Here is an 18,654-nt window from a genome sequence, read left to right on the forward strand (position 1 = left end):
AATGGCGGATTGCTTCCCGATGTGACGTCATCGCTCCGAGAGCGAATAATAGAAAGGCGTTTAATTCGCCAAAATTCACCCATTTAGAGTTCGGAAATCGGTTAAAAAAATTTTTGGTCTTTTTTCTGCAACATCAAGGTATATGTTCTCTCCTCTCTAACTTCAGACCTATCTCTAATCTTCCATACATTTCCAAAATATTAGAGAAGGTTGTCTACAGTCAGTTGTTGCCCTTCTTAGAGGATAATGGTATCACTGAGCTGTTCCAGTCCGGTTTTAAAGCCCTCCACAGCACAGAGTCAGCGCTTCTAAAAGTTTTTAACGATATCCTCCTGTCCACTGATTCTGGTAAATATGTTGTCCTGGTGCTTTTAGATCTGTCTGCTGCGTTCGACACCGTCGACCACGCCACCTTAATCACTCGTCTTGAGAACTGTGTGGGCATTAAGGGCGCCGCCCTCAACTGGTTCCGGTCGTACCTAACCGACAGGAGTTTTTGTGTAAAAGTAGACAGTTTTATGTCTTCCACAGCTCCTTTACCACATGGGGTCCCCCAGGGCTCAATCCTTGCCCCAATTTTATTTGCGCTTTACCTTCTCCCCCTTGGTTCTATTTTTAGGAAGTACAGTATTGCATTTCATTTTTACGCCGATGATTGCCAGATTTATTTTCCCATGGCACAAAATAACACGGTTCAACGTCTTATTGACTGCCTGCACGACATCAAAGTCTGGCTTTCAGCTAACTTCCTGAGCCTAAATGAAGATAAAACAGAAGTTATGTTGTTCGGTCCAAGTCGCTCTCCCTCCCCCAACGTTGACCTCGGCACGCTGACCCCGTATCTCAGCGACTGTGTCACAAACCTGGGGGTAAAGTTTGACTCAGATTTTAAATTCGAAAAACAAATCAGCAGCGTCGTTCAAAAAAGTTTTTATCAATTACGCCAAATAGCGAAAGTGAAACCGCTTCTATCAAGTCATGATCTTGAGAAATTAATCCACGCCTTTATCTCGACTCGTCTTGATTATTGTAATGCCCTGTATGTTGGCATTAGCCAGGCCTCCCTCGCCCGCCTGCAGCTCGTGCAGAACTCTGCTGCTCGTCTGCTAACACAGACCCGCAGACGTGAGCACATCACCCCTATTTTAGCGTCCCTTCACTGGCTCCCTGTGCGTTATCGAATACATTTTAAACTCCTTTTATTTGTTTTTAAATGTCTAAACAACCTCGCGCCAACCTATCTCTCCGACCTCCTTCAGCCTTACTGCCCCACCCGTTCCTTAAGATCAGCCGATCAGCTGCTGTTGACGGTCCCTGACACAAGGCTGAAGCTTAGAGGTGACAGAGCTTTCGCCGTTGCTGCTCCCAAGCTCTGGAACGACCTACCCCTGAGTGTTAGACAAGCCTCCTCTCTTCCTGTTTTTAAATCTCTCTTAAAAACATACTTTTATTCCATGGCTTTTAACACTGAGTGATATCCATCCTGCAATGGCGCCCCATAATACACCTGCTGTGAACCTGTTTTTATTTATTCTATTTTATTTACTTATTTTTTATCGTGTTCTGTTTGTGTTGTGTTGTGTTTGCTCGGTACTCGTTTTATCTTTTAACCTGTTCATTGTACAGCACTTTGGCTACCCCTGTGGTAAATTTTAAATGTGCTTTATAAATAAAGTTGATTTGATTTGATTTGATATATTGACGCTTACATAGGTCTGGTGATAATGTTCCCCTTTAAGTGCATGTAATACAAATGCCTGCAGATGGTGCAAAGAATGACTGCTCTACTTATTGTAGCCCGTAACAACGCATGCATATGACAGCTATCGAGGATGGCAAACTTATCAAGTTCATTTTCATTTATCGTTCGGTTAATTGACTTATGGAATATTAACACTGAGACATGGACATACACACTGACACATGGACTAAGAGGGCAAATGCCTCCAGCTTAGCACCATGGTTTAATCCCTGATGGAGCCATGCATCCTTCGGGGTTTTTTTTTTCTACATGCGTGGTCTGAAAGGGCCTTCATCCTCAAAGAATCTGTGTGAGCGAGGGGCTTATATTTCCAAAGCCGATGTTGCGGCGCTGGATCCATGGCGCGCATAGCACGACCCCCTGCCCACTAATCCAGCCCTACCCCCCTCTTAGAGCCCTCCTGAGGGCAGAAGAGGAGGCGGCGAGGGGGTGAGGGCAGCGGGGGAGAAGGAGTGACGCAGTGTGTTAACCTTGTCACTCACACCCCTAAGGTGGCTAATTATCCCCCCCCCCGCCCTTCCCCTCGCACGTTCTCGTTGACACCCGGCAACACTTCGCTACACTCGCATTTCCTGTCAAAACAACATGAACCCAAATACATTCAAATCGGCGTGGCTGTGTTGTAGTCAGCAATACAAGGTTTTACATTGTAAATGTTCAAAGGTTATATCCCGCCCACGCATATTAGGTCTCATAATAAGAAAATCCATGATTGTTCTTCATAATTAACGAGCACATCAAAGTGTGAGCTCGCTGAGGAGGGCCAAGATGCAATCACAAGATCGGTGTTTAAGAAAAGCATATACCATATTTTCCGCACTATTAGCCGCACCTAAAAACCACAAATTTACTCAAAAGCTGACAGTGCGGCTTATAACCCGGTGCGCTTTATATATGGATTAATATTAAGATTCATTTTCATAAAGTTTCGGTCTCGCAACTACGGTAAACAGCCGCCATCTTTTTTCCCCGTAGAAGAGGAAGTGCTTCTTCTTCTACGGCAAGCAACCGCCAAGGTAAGCACCCGCCCCCATAGAACAGGAAGCGCTTCTTCTTCTACTGTAAGCAACCACCCGCCCGCGTAGAAGAAGAAGAAGCGCGCGGATATTACGTTTCATTTCCTTTGTGTGTTTACATCTGTAAAGACCACAAAATGGCTCCTACTAAGCGACAAGTTTCCGGTTCATGAAAAGACGCAATCTCTCCATCCGCACACGGACTACTATTTCACAGCAACTGCCTAAAGACTTTCAAGAAAAGCTGGCTACTTTCCGTGCATATTGTAAAAACAAGATAGCTGAAAAAAAGATCCGGCCAGAGAACATTATCAACATGGACGAGGTTCCACTGACTTTTGATATTCCTGTGAACCGCACTGTGGATACAACGGGAGCACGTACGGTGAATATTCGCACCACAGGGAATGAGAAGTCATCCTTCACTGTGGTTCTAGCTTGCCATGCTAATGGCCAGAAACTTCCACCCATGGTGATATTCAAAAGGAAGACCTTGCCAAAAGAGACCTTTCCAGCCAGCGTCATCATAAAAGCTAACTCGAAGGGATGGATGGATGAAGAAAAGATGAGCGAGTGGTTAAGGGAAGTTTACGCGAAGAGGCCGGGTGGCTTTTTTCACGCAGCTCCGTCCATGTTGATATACGACTCCATGCGCGCCCACATCACGCTGGTTTTTAATATATTATTAAAGTTTGACTGACCTATCTGACTGTTTTTTTGACATTCCTTTAGCGCAGTTAGATGCGGCTTACAACACGGGGCGGCTTATAGGTGGACAAAGTTTTGAAATATGCCGTTCATTGAAGGCGCGGCTTATAACCCAGGGCGCCTTATGGTGCGGAAAATACGGTAGTACATATTAGGGGTGTAACGGTACACAAACATTTCGGTTCGGTACGTGCCTAGGTTTAGAGGTCACGGTTCGGTTCATTTTCGTTACAGTAAGAAAACAACAAAATACACATTTTTGGGTTATTTATTTACCAAATTTGCAAAATCTTCCACCAAAAATATTTTTCTTAGTGTAATATTTGATGTGAAGTAATGGGAACCTTGGATAGGTCAATAATTCATAATAACATTGATTTTGATTCAATATTATGTTTTGAGCAATGACAGTTTGAAAGAAAAAAAAAAACAGCTTTGTTTTATTAGTCAACATTGCAACTTTTTCTAAATTACATTTCACCTTTAAGCTTCTTTATTTCACTTTTGTTATGTTTTTGTTTATTTGAATAGTATTTTTAGAATGTGCTGTGGGCATTTAAAACATTAGCTGTGGGCCGCAAATGGCCTCCGGGGCACACTTTTGACACCCCTGCTATAGATAATAAAAAATTAAATGTGATAAATCTATGGATAAAAAGCAGAGCCTGGCGACGCATGCGCGTTTATCATAACTCTCTCTCTCTCTCTGTCTCTGCCCCTCCCTCACAATTTGTTTTGTTTTTAACCCCTTCTTAACCCTGAACGTACATTGAAAATACACGCAACCCTAACTCAAAATGCCGGACATTTGAGGCATTTAAGAAACTCCGCCGGGACAGCTCCGCAAAAGAGGACATGTCCGGTGAAAAGAGGACGTATGGTCAGTCTATCGTAGCCCATTAGCTGCTAGCATACCGTGTGTTGTGCCTCGGTGTGCATTGTTTACACAACGTGCGTTACGCTACTTAATATGTCCGTGTGGAAACTCGTTCGGTACACCTCCGAACCGAACCGGAACCCCCGTACCGAAACAGTTCAATACAAATACACGTACCGTTACACCCCTAGTACATATACGGTACACGTACCAGGATGTATTAGTATCACAAAAGAATAGGACAAAAATGGCAAATTCAGAAAAAATTAAATAAATAGTTTACTATGAGAATGAAAGTCATAACGTAAAAAAACAAAAGTGGCCAGAATTAAGTCATAATATAGTAAGAAATATATGCGAATAAAGTTGTAATGTTGCAAGAATAAAGTTGTAATATTACAAAATATACATTGGAGTGTTACAAAAATAAAATCAGAATTTAGGGGTAAAAAAGGATAATTTCCTCCCGAAAATGTACCAATTTTTCGGATTATAAATCGCTCCGGAGTATACGTCGCACCGGCGGAAAATGCATAATAAAAAGGAAAAAAACATATATGAGTCGCATTTTTTGGGGAAATGTATTTGATAAAAGCCAACACCAAGAATAGACATTTGAAAGGCAATTTAAAATAAATAAAGAATAGTGAACAACAGGCTGAATAAGTGTACGTTATATGAGGCATAAATAACCAACTGGTATGTTAACGTAACATATTATGGTAAGAGTCATTCAAATAACTATAACATATAGAACATGCTATACGTTTACCAAACAATCTGTCACTCCTAATCGCTAAATCCCATGAAATCTTATACGTCTAGTCTCTTACGTCAATGAGATCAATAATATTATAATGTGTTAATCATTTCACACATAAGTCGCTCCTGAGTACAAGTCGCACCCCCGGCCAAACTATGAAAAAAACTGCGACTTATAGTCCGAAAAATACGGTAAGTCCTAATATTGCGAGAAAGAGAAATTGTAACAATACTAGACTAAAATTGTATTTTTTGAGAAGACAGTAGTAATGTGGCAGCTGGAATAATGTCATGTTTTCTACAGAAACATTTTATTGTTCTTAGAATAATGTCGTTACATTACAAGAATCTAGTCCGCGTTTTAAGAGGGGGAAAAGTAGTAATATTACAACAAATAAAGTCCTAATTTTGCAAGAACAAGGTTGTATTATGACAATAAACATTTTTGTTAAGTCGTGTTTTTGCCAGAAATACAATTTAAATGATTTATCATGATATTATCATTAATTATTAAAAGATTATGATAGTTATGATGAGATGAATAATACTGAGTAAAACAAGAATTAAGTTGTATTTGTTGAAAATGTTCAGTATTTTGATTCCTTTTTCATTTCTTTTTATTCCTTTCATTAAAATGAACTTTTATTGTTTTTTGTTTCTTATACATTTCCATGATCAGAAAGGAGCAGATGGAAGAATAACATTCTTATATTTATCTGCCCCCTTTTTAACACAAATTATTTGAGATGACTTTATCACTGTTCCCTCCATCAACACCCAACTCCAACATACTTTTTCATTTTCGTTTAAGCATTTTCACAATGACACGTCCAATCAAAATCAAAAATCAGTTTGATATAATTCCAGTTGTCTCTTTTTGTAACTCTTTTTTAAAATCAAAGATATTATTGCAACTTTTTAAGTCTTTGTCTAGAGAATTCCATGCTTTCACACCAGCAACAGACAAGCACATTTGATTCAAATGTGTTGGCACTCTTGGATGTTTAAAATCATACTTCTGTGGTTCTCATCTTCAGACGTGAACACAAATAACTTTTGTAAGTCCTTCGGAAGAACTTTATTTCTAGCTTTGAACATCACTAATAGAGTATGCAATTCTACAATGTCTTTTAGTTTGAATAATCCTGACCTAATGAAGAGTGGATTTGTGTGGTCTCTATTAGGGATGTCCCGATCCGATATTTGGATCGGATCGGCCGCCGATATTTGCCAAAAAATGCGTATCGGCAAGGCATGGGAAAATGCCGATCCAGATCCAGTTTAAAAAAAAACTCCGGTCCGTGTTTTCCAACGCACCGATTTAAATAATACATTCCACTTTTCTGCTGTTCCCTAAGCTCCGTTCCGCATTTTCCAGCACACCTTCAACACATCCACAGGTCTGTGGATTCTAACGCAGTTGCTTTTAGCTGCTGGCATTACACGACAGGCTCTTCTCACTCTTTCCTGTGTCTCCCTCTCACAGACAGCGAGCGCACCTTCTTACACACGTCACATACTGTCACGTCATACGTCACATACGTATACGTCCTCTCCCAGCAGAGAGGTAGCAGCATGGCTAACGTTAGCTGTGATGCTAGCGCAGCCGCTAAGGTGCGCGCCTGCTCAAGCGTCCTCTGCCCACGGCAAATCTATGCCACGCACAAAATCAAATAAAAAAATAAGTGCATAACAATTTTCGACACACGGACACGACAGAGAAAACAGTTTTCGTCATCATTGTTCAAATATTGTAATGTCTGTCGAGACGCTTATCTCCATTCGGTGCCACACGTCCACACCATCGCCGAGGCAAACATTTCCACGTCAACACCGTATGAAAAAAATAGTGATTTTTTTTAGTTGTGATTTCCTTCTCTGCATGAAAGTTTAAAAGTAGCATATATTAATGCAGTATGAAGAAGAATGTTTTAATGTAGACATGCAAGCCTTGAAAGAACATTTTGAAAATCAAGACTACATTTCCTGCAAATGGGTGCATTTCTACCCTATATTTTAACTTTAGATTTATTCTCATATCAAACTCTTTTAGTTGTCTTTTTGACACTTACATCAGGCACCCCCCTCCACACCCTGGATTATAAATAATGTAAATAATTCAATGTGATTATCTTGTGTGATGACTGTATTATGATGATAGTATATATCTGATAGTATATATCTGTATCATGAATCAATTAAGTGGACACCTGGAAAAACTTATTCGGGTGTTGCCATTTAGTGGTCAATTGTACGGAATATGTACTTCACTGTGCAACCTACTAATAAAAGTCTCAATCAATCAATCAAAACACATAGAATCATCATACTGCTGTGATTATATGCATCAAGTGTTCATTCAAGGCTGAGGCAAAATATCGAGATATATATCGTGTATCGCAATATGGCCTTAAAACATCGCAATATTAAAAAAAGGCCATATCGCCCAGCCCTAGTTCAATGATGCCATTTCTGTTTGTCATGTATAATTTTGTCTATTTTGTGTTTATCCTTGAATAAACAGGTCAGTTTCTTGTTACCAACCATTGTGTATTATTCAAACTCCCCTAATTCAGCTGGCTAGTTGTTATCAAGAGTACTAAAACCCTTTTCAACATGATTCTGACAACTAAGTAGGCTAAATAACTTTAAACTTTAATACATGCTCGGATAGGCCAGTATCGGTATCGGTCAGTATCGGTATCGGTCGGTATCGGTATCGGATCGGAAGTGCAAAAACAATATCGGTATCGGATCGGAAGTGCAAAAACCTGGATCGGGACATCCCTAGTCTCTATATCCTACTGTAAAAATGATACCAATTACTCTTTTCTGTGAAAGAAATAAAGGCATTATGTTGCTGTGATATGTATTTCCCCATATTTCTGCACAGTAATTGAAATAAGGTAGAATAATTGAGCAATATAACATTCTCATCGTATTATACGGGAAACTGTATTTAACCTTGTTCAAAATAAATAAGCTTATAGATAGATTATTTTTCACATGCAATATATGAGCTTTCCATGTCAACTTTTCATCTAAGATGACCCCAAGAAATCTGATTCCTTGTTAATGTATTCTTTATCAATACACTATTAAACAGGTAATCAAATATTATACATACACTATATAACATGATTTAAAACAGGGGTGCTCACACTTTTTCTGCAGGCGAGCTACTTTTCAATTGATCAAGTCGTGTGGATCTACCTCATTCATATATATAATTTATATTTACTTATTTATGAAATATATGTTTTTGTTAACAAGTTAAAGGTGTTTAATGATAATGCAAGCATGTTTAACACATATAGTTAATATTGTTAACAAGTTAAAGGTGTTTAAAGATAATGCAAGCATGTTTAACACATATAGTTAATATTGTTAACAACTTAAAGGTGGTTAAAGATAATACAAGCATGTTTAACACATATAGTTAATATTGTTAACAACTTAAAGGTGTTTAAAGATAATACAAGCATGTTTAACACATATAGTTAATATTGTTAATAAGTTAAAGATGTTTAATGATAATACAAGCATGTTTAACACATATAGTTAATATTGTTAACAAGTTAAAGGTGGTTAAAGATAATACAAGCATGTTTAACACATATAGATTCCTTTCTTTCATGAAGACAAGAATATAAGTTGGTGTATTGCCTGATTGTGATGACTTGCATTGATTGGAATCAGACAGTGGTGATGTACGTCCGCATTTTCGAATGGAGGAGGAAAAAAAGTCCTCCTTTCTGTCCAATACCACATGAAAGTGGTTGGTTTTTGGCATCTTATTTGTCCAGCTTCCGTACTCCTTTGTATACACTTTACAAGAAATACATTGTCGGCAAACTCCGTAGCTTGCTAGCTTGTGCACGCCAGCTTTCTGAGACTCCTATTTTGGTAGCGCAGGCAGGATGAAGCAGAGCTTTTATTGTGCAACTGTGCAGTCGGTCTTTGGAGTTTCGACGACAGGTACGGCGCCAGAGTCTGTTGAAATAAAGTGTTTCTCGCCTTCCAGTCGGTAATTTTAATGAGCTGGCAGCAGCCGGCGTCATCTCAGAAGACCCTCGGGTGCCGTGAATGTCAATCAAGTGACGAAAGTGACGTCATAGTGAAGATTTATGATCGCTCATTTTTAGGACTATTTTTTTAATGCCTGGCTGGTGATCGACTGACACACACTCCGAGATCGACCGGTAGATCGCGATCGACGTAATGAGCACCCCTGATTTAAAATGTAATATGGAAGGCTTCAAGTGCAATGGATGTCATGCAAACGATGTCGTGCACTTGTCACAAACTTCAGGCCTATTTCAAAAACTGTACAGCGTGACAACACATTTTTCTGTCTGCAACTATTTCCTGCCTCCAGAATGTGTCTGATTCCTCTGACATATGTGGAGCACACTTTCTTTATACGTCTTGCTGCCTTCATCTCGCGCCCGCCGCTGTGTTCTCCGTTCCACATTGTTATTTATAGCCGGTCCCTCAAAACCCCTGTGCCCCCCCCCATCCTCATTTTCATCATCGCCTACATCCTCGTCTGATCACTTTCCTGCTTTTCAAGTGGCAGCCGCAGGAGAAGAAAGAATTTTTAAAAAAAGGAGCAAATGAAAGAAAAATAAAACGCTACGGCGGGCCTCGTGCCGCAGACTCCAGCTGTGCGAGGCTGCCGAGCGCGTCCAGAATGCCGAGCAGCGCTTCTGCAGCTGTCAGCAGTGGCTTGATGCTGCTACAGAGGGAGAGGGAGAGGGAAGGGAAAGGGCAGCGGAGCTCAGCGCAACGTCCCACAGGCAGCTTCAAATGAGTTCAAGTTTGGAGCAGAAATGAAGGGAGAGACGCCTTGGATGTGACAGTTTTGCAGACAGGGACGCCAAATTACACTCAGGTTTTATTTATATCCACTTCAGTCTATAACCTTGAGCAGTATAAAGGGAGGAAGCACGTTTATAGCAGCTACTGACCCCTAAAAATACATCATTATCAGGTTATTAATTTGGTAGTATATCAGTGCTAATTAATCATCCACCAAAACATTACGTAAACAGAAGGACAACTACCCTTTCCTCTACTCCGTTTAGGGCAGGGGTGCTCATTACGTCGATCGCGAGCTACCGGTCGATCGTGAAGGGTGTGTCAGTCGATCACCAGCCAGGCATTAAAAAAATAGTCCTAAAAATGAGCGATCATAAATCTTCACTATGACGTCACTTGATTGACATTCACGGCACCCGAGGGTCTTCTGAGATGACGCTGGCTGCTGCCAGCTCATTAAAATTACCGACTGGAAGGCGAGAAACACTTTATTTCAACAGACTCTGGCGCCGTACCTGTCGTCAAAACTCCAAAGACCGACTGCACAGTTGCACAATAAAAGCTCTGCTTCATCCTGCCTGCGCTACCAAAATAAGAGTCTCAGAAAGCTGGCGTGCACAAGCTAGCAAGCTACGGAGTTTGCCGACAATGTATTTCTTGTAAAGTGTATACAAAGGAGTACGGAAGCTGGACAAATAAGATGCCAAAAACCAACCACTTTCATGTGGTATTGGACAGAAAGGAGGACTTTTTTTTCTCCTCCATTCGAAAATGCGGACATTATCATCACTACTGTCTGATTCCAATCAATGCAAGTCATCAGAATCAGGTAATACACCAACTTATATTCTTGTCTTCATGAAAGAAAGGAATCTATATGTGTTAAACATGCCTGTATTATCTTTAAACACCTTTAACTTATTAACAATATTAACTATATGTGTTAAACATGCTTGTACTATCTTTAAACACCTTTAACTTGTTAACAATATTAACTATATGTATTAAACATTCTTGTATTATCATTAAACACCTTTAATTTTTTAACAATATTAACTATGCGTTAAACATGCTTGTATTATCATTAAACACCTTTAACTTGTTAACAATATTAACTATATGTGTTAAACATGCATGCATTATCATTAAACACCTTTAACTTGTTAACAAAAACATATATTTCATAAATAAGTAAATATAAATGTCCTGATACCAATATTATTTTGATACTCTTCGGTACTTTGATACTTTTCTAAATAAAGGGGACCAGAAAAAATTGAATCATTGGCTTTATTTGAACAAAAAATCTTAGGTGTGGCGGACCGGTACTTTTCAGAGGCGGTATGGTACCGAATATGATTAATTAGAATCGCGGTACTATACTAATACCCGTACACCGTACAACCCGACTAGTTACTATGGTAATCTACGTCACAGCAGCTCAGACGAGGCACCAAGCAGTGTGGGTGGGGAGCGTTTCCACAGAGTGTTTCCAGAGCGGCCAGCCTGAAAGGTGTTTGTCAAGGACAGACGTGGAAGGAGATTTTTACCAGAAAGTTGTAAAGCTTAGTGATGTATCACATATATCAGATTGTAGATGTTTTTTGTTTTTTTACCCTTCACGTTCAAATTTCGCTGTGTTTGTTGCATTTGGCTTGATTGTAAAATATGTCGATTGAGAGGGGGCGTGACGTTCATATGTTCTCAATATTCAAGGTTTTATCCATCCATCCATCCATCTTCTTCCGCTTATCCGAGGTCGGGTCGCGGGGGCAGCAGCCTAAGCAGGGAAGCCCAGACTTCCCTCTCCCCAGCCACTTCGTCCAGCTCCTCCCGGGGGATCCCGAGGCGTTCCCAGGCCAGCCGGGAGACATAGTCTTCCCAACGTGTCCTGGGTCTTCCTCGTGGCCTCCTACCGGTCGGACGTGCCCTAAACACCTCCTTAGGGAGGCGCTCGGGTGGCATCCTGACCAGATGCCCGAACCACCTCATCTGGCTCCTCTCGATGTGGAAGAGCAGCGGCTTTACTTTGAGCTCCTCCCGGATGACAGAGCTTCTCACCCTATCTCTAAGGGAGAGCCCCGCCACCCGGCGGAGGAAACTCATTTCGGCCGCTTGTACCCGTGATCTTGTCCTTTCGGTCATAACCCAAAGCTCATGACCATAGGTGAGGATGGGAATGTAGATCGACCGGTAAATTGAGAGCTTTGCCTTCCGGCTCAGCTCCTTCTTCACCACAACAGATCGATACAGCGTCCGCATTACTGAAGACGCCGCACCGATCCGCCTGTCGATCTCACGATCCACTCTTCCCTCACTCGTGAACAAGACTCCGAGGTACTTGAACTCCTCCACTTGGGGCAAGATCTCCTCCCCAACCCGGAGATGGCACTCCACCCTTTTCCGGGCGAGAACCATGGACTCGGACTTGGAGGTGCTGATTCTCATCCCAGTCGCTTCACACTCAGCTGCGAACCGATCCAGTGAGAGCTGAAGATCCTGGCCAGATGAAGCCATCAGGACCAAATCATCTGCAAAAAGCAGAGACCTAATCCTGCAGCCACCAAACCGGATCCCCTCAAAGCCTTGACTGCGCCTAGAAATTATGTCCATAAAAGTTATGAACAGAATGGGTGACAAAGGGCAGCCTTGGCGGAGTCCAACCCTCACCGGAAACGTGTCCGACTTACTGCCGGCAATGCGAACCAAGCTCTGACACTGATCATACAGGGAGCGGACCGCCACAATCAGACAGTCCGAAACCCCATACTCTCTGAGCACTCCCCACAGGACTTCCCGAGGGACACGGTCGAATGCCTTCTCCAAGTCCACAAAGCACATGTAGACTGGTTGGGCAAACTCCCATGCACCCTCAAGGACCCTGCCGAGAGTATAGAGCTGGTCCACAGTTCCACGACCAGGACGAAAACCACACTGTTCCTCCTGAATCCGAGGTTCGACTATCCGGCGTAGCCTCCTCTCCAGTACACCTGAATAGACCTTACCGGGAAGGCTGAGGAGTGTGATCCCACGATAGTTAGAGCACACCCTCCGGTTCCCCTTTTTAAAGAGAGGAACCACCACCCCGCAAGGTTTTATCGTTCATAGAAAAAAATAAAATTCCATTCCGTTTTTAAGGCGGTCTGTCATACAATTTTAGCATTCAATCAGACTTTATTGTGAGGTTTTGTATTAGTGTTCCTAAAAATAGGACACATTTTTCTCTCAAAATTTGGCCCCCGAGTCGAAATAATTGCCCAGGCCTGATCTATATTAACCCAACTGGTTGAGTCATATGGCCACCCCATAGCCTGTTCAAAGTTTGCCAAGTGCTTGCTCATGTGTGGTTCAGTTGGTTCTCGGTGTGCAAAGTGCCTTAAGATCATTTCTGTGGTGATCTCTATAAAAATAAAATTGACTGCTTTGAGGATATTTTGTGCCATTGTATGATTTAAATCTTGTGGCTGACAGTTTTAGAAAGGCCCGATCCTTTTCCAGCATGACTGTGTTCCCAGCCCAAGATCCATCACGCCACACTTGATGTGGAAAAACTTCCAAAGAACCCTAACCTCAACCCCCCCTCAACACCTTTGGGATGACTGTGATTACCCACAATTTTCTGTAAAAGTGTTTCACCTTGTTGTTTGGCATCCTGGGGGTGATGGCCGGAATGGGAACCTGGAGCGAAGTGCTCGTCGCTGTACGTAATCAGCGGGGTGAGCGGATGGACTGCATGGGACGGCTGCACCACGGGTACTTTGTTGGACTGTGGAGGAGAAGATGCAACAATGTGAGATGAAAACCAGTGATGACATCACACATGTCTCCCTAATATACGATGTGTTGTGGCTCATGCAGGGCGGGTGGTCCGCCGGCCTCCTTAAAAGAGGAGGGAAAAAGAGGATCAGCACAACAATTTGTCTTCTCTTCGCCGCAAACTTTGTTGCGTCAGCAGGACTGTAAGTCTTGTTTCCCTGAAGAATGGAAGAGGGAAAAAAAACAAGTGAAAAAGGTGCGGGATGCAAAAAAGGAAGGAGACTCACGAGGGGAGAGCAAGAGCAGAGGTCTTTTAGACCGGAGATCAAAGGCAGTCATTAGCTGGCGAATAAGGGGCAGTTCATTACAGAGCAAAGAGCCGGGGGAAGTGGAGATGAGGGATGGAGAAAGGTGGGGGAGGCTTGGGAGTGAGCAAGACAGATGTCTGCAGCGGGCCACGGTCTGTGCCGCTGACTCATAGACCTGCCTTCTGACAGCTAAAATAGACCAAGACAGGCCCCCAAAAAGTTGTGTTTGAGCCCTCCCCACACAGCAAAGAGCTCTTAGATGCTTCAGCAGCAATGAACACATGGCAACATTTAGCCACGCTAAATGTTTTTGTTCCCAAATGGGGCCCAGACCTGCAGCCATGGCATCGCCGACTAATCACACAGACGCACGAACATCCAATCAGAGATACTTGTTCTAAAAATAATGACATAATAACGTCTCGCCGTGCTGTTGGGACGGAGCGCCGAGGTGACATTCCTAAGTGCTAGCTAGCCTAAGCTCAACACACATTTGGACTGGAGTATGTGCATTTTTTCCAGAACCTCTCGCAGACTGGCACGGCACTCGAGGCGAGACACCCCCCACCTTCTGGGAACGCCTCGAGCAGAGAACACAAAGTGGTCAGCGTGGTGTGCCATGTTACTGGGACCGCCCCGCCGTCCTCCAGACGTCTCTAGAATTCAACGACGGACATCGTACACTGTAAAAACTGAAATCTACCGTATTTTCCGCACTATTAGCCGCACCTAAAAACCACAAATTTACTCAAAAGCTGACAGTGCGGCTTATAACCCGGTGCGCTTTATATATGGATTAATATTAAGATTCATTTTCATAAAGTTTCGGTCTCGCAACTACGGTAAACAGCCGCCATCTTTTTTCCCCGTAGAAGAGGAAGTGCTTCTTCTTCTACGCAAGCAACCGCCAAGGTAAGCACCCGCCCCCATAGAAGAGGAAGCGCTTCTTCTTCTACTGTAAGCAACCACCCGCCCCCGTAGAAGAAGAAGAAGTGCGCGGATATTACGTTTCATTTCCTTTGTGTGTTTACATCTGTAAAGACCACAAAATGGCTCCTACTAAGCGACAGGGATCCGGTTCATGAAAAGACGCAATCTCTCCGTCCGCACACGGACTACTATTTCACAGAAACTGCCTAAAGACTTTCAAGAAAAGCTGGCTACTTTCCGTGTATATTGTAAAAACAAGATAGCTGAAAAAAAGATCCGGCCAGAGAACATTATCAACATGGACGAGGTTCCACTGACTTTTGATATTCCTGTGAACCGCACTGTGGATACAACGGGAGCACGTACGGTGAATATTCGCACCACAGGGAATGAGAAGTCATCCTTCACTGTGGTTCTAGCTTGCCATGCTAATGGCCAGAAACTTCCACCCATGGTGATATTCAAAAGGAAGACCTTGCCAAAAGAGACCTTTCCAGCCGGCGTCATCATAAAAGCTAACTCGAAGGGATGGATGAAGAAAAGATGAGCGAGTGGTTAAGGTAAGTTTAAGTTTACGCGAAGAGGCCGGGTGGCTTTTTTCACGCAGCTCCGTCCATGTTGATATACGACTCCATGCGCGCCCACATCACGCTGGTTTTTAATATATTATTAAAGTTTGACTGACCTATTTGACTGTTTTTTTGACATTCCTTTAGCGCAGTTAGATGCGGCTTACAACACGGGGCGGCTTATAGGTGGACAAAGTTTTGAAATATGCCGTTCATTGAAGGCGCGGCTTATAACCCAGGGCGCCTTATGGTGCGGAAAATACGGTAAGATGAAATATGTCAAATAAGGGTGATATTTGCTTATTTTCTGTCTGATAAGATAATTCTTCTCACTAAGCAGATTTTATGTTAGAGTGTTTTACTTGTTTTAAGGGTTTTAAATGATCTCAGTAAGATATTACAGCTTGTTGCTGAGATTTGATGACCTATATTGAGTAAAACATGCTTGAAACTAGAATATCAAGTGTTGCAAAGCTGTGTCATCAACACTCACAAGTATAAAACTACTTTTTTAAAGTCATTTCTTATTTCAAGCATGAAAAAAAAATCATGACTTTGACACAACTGTGTCTCATAATTAAAACAGATGACAGCCAAATGGACTTTGCTGTTTTATTTTCAATGAAACAATAGAAAATAGGTACTCATATAGTAGTACAGTTGTTATTAGTGAGAAAATACTTATTTTAAGGTATTTTTGGGTCCATTGAGGTTAGCTAATTTTACTTGTTTTGGAAACTCTTGACAAGCCAAATTTTCTTGTTCTATTGGCAGATAATTTTGCTTAGTTCAAATAAAATACCCCTCTTTTTTTTTTTCTTTCTTTCTTGTTTTTGAACACTGACTTTTTGCAGTGTACAGGTGAGCAAGGTTGTTGGACTCAGGGTCAGCAAGGGTCAAAGACGACAGGCTAATCTCTTAGTGTGGGAATTTACAGAGGGTCTAGACCAGGGGTCGGCAACCTAAAATGTTGAAAGAGCCATGTTGGACCAAAAATACAAAAACAAATCTATCTGGAGCCTCAAAAAATTAAAAGCCATATTACATACATATAGTGTGTCATGAGATATAAATTGAATTAAGAGGACTTAAAGGAAACTAAATGAGCTCAAATATAGCTACAAATGAGGCATAATGATGCAATATGTACATATAGCTAGCCTAAATAGCATGTTAGCATCGATTAGCTTGCAGTCATGCAGTGACCAAATATGTCTGATTAGCACTCCACACAAGTCAATAACATCAACAAAACTCACCTTTGTGCATTCACGCACAACGTTAAAAGTTTGGTGGACAAAATGAGACAGAAAAAGAAGTGGCGTAAAACACGTTCTAGAAAGTCGGAGAAAGTTATACACGTAAACAAACTACGGTGAGTTCAAGGACCGCCAGAATTAGTAGAACAAAACGGCGCTCGCCAAATACTGGAATCAGTGAAGCATGTTTAATATAAACAGTGTGCTTTATAACAATTAGGGAGGTTTGTGTCATGTTTGTCCTCCTACAGAAACCATATTAACACAAAAAATATATATTTTTTCCCCTCATCTTTTTCCATTTTTCATACATTTTTGAAAAAGCTCCAGAGAGCCACTAGGGCGGCGCTAAAGAGCCGCATAGAGCCGCAGGTTGCCGACCCCCGGTCTAGGGTTTTATTAGCAGGACCCCGAAGGAGGGCGGCTGGGACATGCCCTCACCAGGGGCTGAATTTTAGCATTCTCACATAATATTACTAGACGCCTCTCCACTCACGTTTGTAAACCCGGGGAAAATCAGATAAGAAGCCGCTGGATTGTCGTATTCAGCTTGTTCTGCATGTGTTAAAGAAAAAACAGGTGCAAAAAAAACCCTCATATGTCTTGGCGACACCTGTGGTAAAAACATACTTGCCAACCCTCCCGGATTTTCCGGGAGACTCCTGAAATTCAGCGCCTCTCCCGAAAACCTCCCGGTCAAATTTTCTCCCGAAAATCTCCCGAAATTCAGGCCCACAACATAAACAGCATACCTGCCCAATAACGTTATAACTGTAGCATGATGGAGGACGAGTTCTTGGTTTCTTATGTGGGTTTATTGTTAGGCCGTTTCATTAACGTCCTCCCAGCGCGGTAACTAAACACAACAACAGCAGTCAAGTATTCGTCTACCGTAAAGCAGTTTGTCTGCCGTAAAAAGCGATGTTGTGACACTTAAACAGGACAATACCGCCATCTACTGTACATGCATATGTGACCCACCCATAATGTGTCACATTTTTGTGTTGATTTATTTATTTTATTTTGTGGTTTGAATTCGTTTTTGGAGCTGTCATTACACATTTATCAGTATTCACATTGGTCAGTAGGGGGCAGTAGGGTGTTTCTTCCCAATTGAATGCTATCACCTGCAGACCGGAAGTGTCTTGTCATTCTGATGAGCGCGACCAGTCTGTGAACAATTGAAACGTCCTGTGTGCTTTTTCCTCCTGTATAACAGGTTAGTTTTGGTGAATCAACTCACTGAATAATATCCATGTGATCTTTATAAGTTTAAGTACACATTCTGATGGTGGAGCCTAACTCTAAAGTGTTTGTGAGTTGTAGTTTGTATTCGTGAATGAATCCAGTGCACAGCTGCAGTAATCAACACAAAAAGGCGACGTGAGTGCGCAATGTTTATATAGGAACTTCGGATCCTAATTCAGACTCCCAAATTAGAGCTCCCGTTTTCTTATTGATTTTATAATGTATATTTGTATAATGTGTGTGTTCTGAAACAGTGACAGAGAATAGAACAAGGATGGACAATTCAACCCTTTAACTCAACAATGAGTAGATGAGTGTTATGTGTGTGTAAATAAATGAACACTGAAATTCAGGTATTTCTTTTATTTATATATATATATATATATATATATATATATATATATATATATATATATATATATACCGTATTTTCCGCACTATTAGCCGCACCTAAAAACCACAAATTTACTCAAAAGCTGACAGTGCGGCTTTTAACCCGGTGCGCTTTATATATGGATTAATATTACGATTCATTTTCATAAAGTTTCGATCTCGCAACTACGGTAAACAGCCGCCATCTTTTTTCCCCGTAGAAGAGGAAGTGCTTCTTCTTCTACGCAAGCAACCGCCAAGGTAAG

At 41.7% G+C, this 18,654-nt stretch overlaps 1 protein-coding gene across 7 annotated transcripts in view; it reads right to left on the reverse strand.

Moving 5' to 3' along the window:
* The window catches only part of lef1 (lymphoid enhancer-binding factor 1), a 184,034-nt gene that overhangs the window by 68,681 nt on the left and 96,699 nt on the right, over positions 1–18,654 (reverse strand). For all 7 annotated transcript variants that reach the window (XM_061923020.1, XM_061923019.1, XM_061923017.1 and 4 more), the window contains one exon: positions 13,583–13,712. In XM_061923020.1, the coding sequence (XP_061779004.1) occupies positions 13,583–13,712 (130 nt within the window). The remainder of the gene's footprint in view (positions 1–13,582; positions 13,713–18,654) is intronic.

The sequence above is a fragment of the Nerophis lumbriciformis genome, linkage group LG27, assembly GCF_033978685.3.
Source record: "Nerophis lumbriciformis linkage group LG27, RoL_Nlum_v2.1, whole genome shotgun sequence".
Taxonomy (NCBI): Eukaryota; Metazoa; Chordata; class Actinopteri; order Syngnathiformes; family Syngnathidae; genus Nerophis; species Nerophis lumbriciformis.